This window comes from Microtus ochrogaster, chromosome 10 (genome assembly GCF_000317375.1).
Source record: "Microtus ochrogaster isolate Prairie Vole_2 chromosome 10, MicOch1.0, whole genome shotgun sequence".
Taxonomy (NCBI): Eukaryota; Metazoa; Chordata; class Mammalia; order Rodentia; family Cricetidae; genus Microtus; species Microtus ochrogaster.
The window spans coordinates 48,885,985-48,891,171 of NC_022016.1; the positions used below are offsets into that span (position 1 = coordinate 48,885,985).

At 49.2% G+C, this 5,187-nt stretch overlaps 1 protein-coding gene across 3 annotated transcripts in view; it reads right to left on the reverse strand.

The window, feature by feature from the left end:
- Fuca1 (alpha-L-fucosidase 1) overlaps positions 1 to 5,187 on the reverse strand; it is a 19,098-nt gene that overhangs the window by 2,994 nt on the left and 10,917 nt on the right. Inside the window, exons 5-8 of one of the 3 annotated variants that reach the window (XR_001229044.2) lie at positions 4,280 to 4,480; positions 2,618 to 2,808; positions 1,240 to 1,339; positions 310 to 739 (exon numbers count right to left, since the gene is read on the reverse strand). Coding sequence is in view for 2 of the 3 variants with exons in the window: in XM_005353033.3 (XP_005353090.1) it covers positions 602 to 739; positions 1,240 to 1,339; positions 2,618 to 2,808; positions 4,280 to 4,480 (630 nt within the window). In the remaining variant the exon portion in view is untranslated. Of the gene's footprint in view, positions 1 to 7; positions 740 to 1,239; positions 1,340 to 2,617; positions 2,809 to 4,279; positions 4,481 to 5,187 lie in introns of those variants that run through there. The other 2 variants (XM_005353033.3, XM_013348470.2) reach the window with 2 other exon arrangements.

Genomic DNA, 5,187 nt, shown 5'->3' on the forward strand with positions numbered 1-5,187 from the left:
AAAAAAAACAGAAAATGGGTAAAAAGCTGTAAATAGCCCAAACAGAAGCTAGGAAAAGAAAACTATCACATGCTCTTGGTAGAAATAACTGACATACAAATTTACTTCCATCTTTTTAAAAGGCAAGGCAGAATCACACTTCTTCATCAGTATCTCTGCAGATATGCTCAATGCCAGAGTTTTGGCTTTCTTCACAAACTTCCAGAGAGTTGACCTTGGCAGCCTGGCAAATCGTTCAGGACCAGCTTAATCCCTTCAGGATTCAACCAACATAAGGCACAGGGGCTGGCTTTGCCAGACCTCTTTTACCTGGTCCCACAGGCAACAGGTGACTTGGCTCGTCATCAGAAAGGGCGATTTCACCCCAATGAAGGAACGGGTGAGATCAGCTGAGCTGTCCAGGGTTTCTGCTCAGAGATACCAGCAATGGAACTCAGGCTTCAATGCACTCATTCAGCAGCTCAGTGGTCTAGGTTCCCACTGATTAAAACGGGCTGGAGAAGCCATCACTGGGTGGGGGAGGGAAGCTACTTTATTGCACTGCTGGTAAGAGAAAGGCAAGCAGCCCCGCATAGGGCCTTCTGCCCTTGAACTCCAACCATCACTTCACACTCGTCAACTTTAGAGTCCAGGCGAACTCCACCGGGAGAGCCGTAGGTGGCAATGGGGGCAGAGTGATGAGGATCCCCTGGGGATCCTGGGTCCAGGTCAAATATTCTTCCATCCCTAGCATTGTTATCTGTGGAAAGCAAAGGGGGATGGGAAGACCCCGTTATTCAAGCAGACTTTGCCCCCAACATGATGGGAATAAGTGTGCTGGCCCAGAGCACTGAGGACACTCTAGTAAGGAAGGAGCCAAGGCCTGCCAATGTGTTTTAAGAAAAATTCTATCTATCCAGGCACGGTGACACAAGCCTGGAATCTTAGCACTGGGAAAGTAGAGGCAGGAGGACCACAGGTTGAGGCTAGCCTGAATGACACAGAGAGAGCCTTTAATCCCAGCACTCCCAGAGGCAGAAGCAGGAGGATCTCAGTAAGTTCAAGGTCAGCCTGGTCTACCGAGCAAGTTCCAGGACAGCCAGGGCTGTTACACAAGACAAGAAACCCTGTCTTGAGGTAGCTGGGAATGTAGTTCAGGGTGGTTTGCCTAAGCATGCCTAGACCCTGGGGTCTAGCACTAGAAAAATAAAAACAAAACAAAACCAGGTTGTAGCTTAGGGGGATGAGGAGCTTCCTTACCTTTGTGGCCGAGGTCGTTTTGGGAGATTTGAGGTTTATGATTCCATTTTCTGGCCAGTACAGAAAGGTGGCATAAACAGCTGAGTCTTTAGTGGTGTACCTGGGAACAAGAAACACCGTTGTCCTAGGGGAGTCGGTGGTGTTCCCAGACAGACCGTCCGTCCTCTCTAGCTAACTCACCAATAAAGACCTTGTGTCGTGACTACTAGGAAGTGAGAGGAAGGTGGGGAAGGAAGAGGTCTACAAAACTCTGAAATCCTCTATTCTCCCCCTTCACTTGGTTAAGGTTTCTGTAAAAATTAAAATTAACCCTTGGGCAACACATTTTCCAGACCTTTCCCTGCTGCCTCAGTATCCTTTGTCGCCAGGCGGTGGTGGCGCACGCCTGTAACCCACACACTTGGGAGGCAGAGGCAGGTGGATCTTGGTGAGTTCGAGGCAAACCTAGTCTACAAAGAGAGTTCCAGGACAGTCAGGGCTGTTACACAGAGAAACCCTGTTTCTAAACAACAACAACAACAACAACAACAAAAAACCCAAAACAAAAAAACAAAGGAGGGGCTGGAGAGATGGCTCAGCAGTTGGGAGCATTGCCTGCTCTTCCAAAGGTCCTGGGTTCGATTCCCAGCAACCACATGGTGGCTCACAACCATCTGTAATTGGGTCTGGTGCCCTCTTCTGGCCTGCAGGCATGACACACAGACAGAATATTGTATACATAATAAATAAATAAATATAAAAAAAAAACAAAGGAAAGGCACGGCGTTGTATATATAATCCCAGCTACTAAGCAGGCTGAGGCAGGAGGATACCTTGAACTCAGGAGCTGGGGGACAGCCTACACAACACGGTGAGACCATGACACACACAGTAACAACAACAAAACACGCACCAGCTACTACTTCCCTACTTCTTAGGAGCTGATATAAAAGTACTTGCAGGGAAAATGGGAAGCCAGAGGTTCAGCCATGGGTGGTTTATCCATGGAGAGAAAGAGAGAGAGAGTGCATTTGGAACTCCAGCTAACTGCAAACTTCCCCAGTATGTTTCCAGTGGATATCATGAGCCCCTGATTTAATGACATTTTCTCTGGTCTGGGACTGAGACTCTGTCAGGAGCTCCAGCCTTAGGGCAACTTCCACAAATGACTGATTTCTGTTGGGTGCCTTAAGTACCAAGTTTGATGGTATTTTACCTCTGTCTGTCTGTCTGTCTGTCTGTCTGTCTGTCTGTCTGTCTGTCTATCTATCTATCTATCTATCTATCTATCTATCTATCATCTCTTGCTAGTTATTCTCTTACTTAGGCTGTGCTCTCAAGCAGAACTGAAGATGTGGCTATCATCAATCTCCTGACCATACAAGAAGGCAAAGCTCACCACACAACTGTTGTGTTTTTTTCAGACTGCACTCTCCAGGGCTGGGAGGCATAGATGGCCTCCCCGTTGATCTGCAGCCACTTGCCCACAGCGAGAAGCCTTTCTTGGAAGATGGGAACGATCAGTCCATCTTTAGTTGGTCCAACGTTGAGAAGATAGTTGCCTCCCAAACTGACTGTCTGAACCAATTCCTAAAGAGAGCAGGGACAACGAGAGCTGAGGCATGACTACCAAGCCTGGCACGGTGTCTAGAATGCAGACAGTACGGGATATGAGAAGAAAAGCCCTGGGTTCAATCCTTAGGCTGCAAAGGGAAAAGAAGGGAAGGTGAGCTTTAGATCCGGGCATGACGGCACACGTCTCCCTGAGCTCTTTAAGGACAAACTGTATGTACCTGTGGGAAAACTGAAGCAAAGAGAGCTGGGCCTGCTGGCCCATGCCTGGAATTCCAGCACTTGGGGTGGGGAAAAGGCAAGAAGGCCAGGAGTTCAAAGTCAGCCTCGGCTACAATACCAAGTTTGAGGCCAGCATGGACTACATGGAGACCCAGTCTCAGACAGGAACTGCCAGAAAGAGACACATTCTGAAGGCATCCTCTTGTGTGGGGGTGTTCACTGTGACCCCAAGCAAGCATCACTCAAGGTAACCCAGGACTAGGTTTACATCTGGAAAAAATGTACAGATGTGAGCCCATTAGGGACCACGCAAAGGCTCTCTCCATCCTTTCGATGTCTTTCTGTCTTCCCACTGCCACTGAAAGCTCATGTGTTAACTGGAAATGCTCCTGGGAGAGGCTCGGACGATGATGACCCAGGCGGTGAGTGCTTGCCTTAGAAGAAGACCTGAGTTCATCCCCAGAATTCACGTTCAAACAAAACACACCTCAATCATTAACAACCAAAAAACCTGGAGGTCGTAGTGTGGCGTGTGCTGGAGATCATCATCCCAGCGAGCAGAAACGAAGGCTCACTGTGGCTTCCTGGCCAGTGAGCCTCACTGAATGGCCAAGTTCCAGGCTATTAAGTGATCTTTCCCCTCGGGGCCCTGCGCTCCTACTACACCCCATAGAAGGAACGTAAGAATGACAACTCAGGTTGTGCTCTGGAGGTCAAAAACATGCCTGCATACACGTCACAACACTCACACTCACACACACAAACGCACACGCACCCTCCCAACAAAGAAAAAGGAAGGAAAGTTCTGGAAAGATAAAGCTTTCTTTGAGGCTGAGAAGATGATAAAGACAAGGGACTTCAGTGGGTGCCACCAAGATAAATGACCTGAATTAGATCCTAGGGATTTCTGTCACAGGACGGAAGGGGAGAAGTGACTGTCAATTTTAGCTGGGCGTGGTGGTACACACGGTTAATTCCAGCACTCGGGAGGTAGAGGCAAGCAGACGTCTGTGAGTCTGAGGCCTGAGGCCAGTCAGGGGTACAGAGAGAAACCCTGTCTCAGAAAAAAAAGAAAACAACAACAACAAAACAGAACAAAAACTAAACAAAACAAACCCAAAAGCAGGTTTTAAAGGCCCAACCCCTTTCTCTGCAACAGCGACAATGTACTTAGGAGAGGCTTGTCTCTGTGACTGCGGCCCTAGCGGGTTCTAGCCACCCGACTCTGGACTGGAGGGCTCTAAGGTAAGCAGGCGAGTGCTCTTACCTCAATGATTTCGTTCTCACTGGCAATGGAGGACATGGTCATGTCACGGCGATAGCCCCAGGACGCCCTGTCGATGCTGGTGCACATCTCCCACTTGTGGTCTGGCAAGCTCTGTGGTCTGTATTTATCCTGACAGTTGTAGTAGCCTCCATGATGGCAGGAGCAGTTCTGACCCCACCGGTCATTCACTACCACCTGGTCCTAAGGGAGGAAGAGAATGGGGTCACGGGGCAGCACCTCCTGGCTCCTCTATGCAGTGCAGATGTGTCTGGTGACAGTCTGTTCGGAAGAAGAACAGCAGACTACACTAGAGTCTTTCCCCCGGGCACACATGGGGAACTAGGCTGCTGCACACAGCTTCTAATGTCAGCAATGCCCAAGCCTGGGAAGCCAGCTGACAGATGCACAGAGGAAGCGCGTATGCAGGGGCTCAGGAGATGACTCGGGGTGACGTGCTTGCTGTGAAAGCATGAGAACTCTCTAGCACTCGTGGGACTGGAAAGATGGCTCAACAGTTAAGAGTGCCCGACACTCTTACAAAGGATGTGGATTTGGTTCCCAGCACCCACATGGTCACTCACAACCGTCCATAACTCCAGTCCCAAGGGATCCAACACCTTTCTCCTGGCCTCCACTGGCTCTTGCACACACATAATTCGTGCAGGCAAAACACCCATACATATAATAACATAAAATAACCTTTTAAAAATGTGTTTGGGGGTCTGGTGAGATGGCTCAGTGGTTAAGAGCAGCCACTGCTCTCGAAGTGGACCTGGTTTGTTTTCCAGCACCCGCGTGGTGACTCAGAACCACCCTGACTCCAGTTACAGGAGATCTGGTGCCCTCTTCTGGCCTCATGGGCTTTTGCATGCACACAGTATACATAAACTTACACAGGAGTACATACA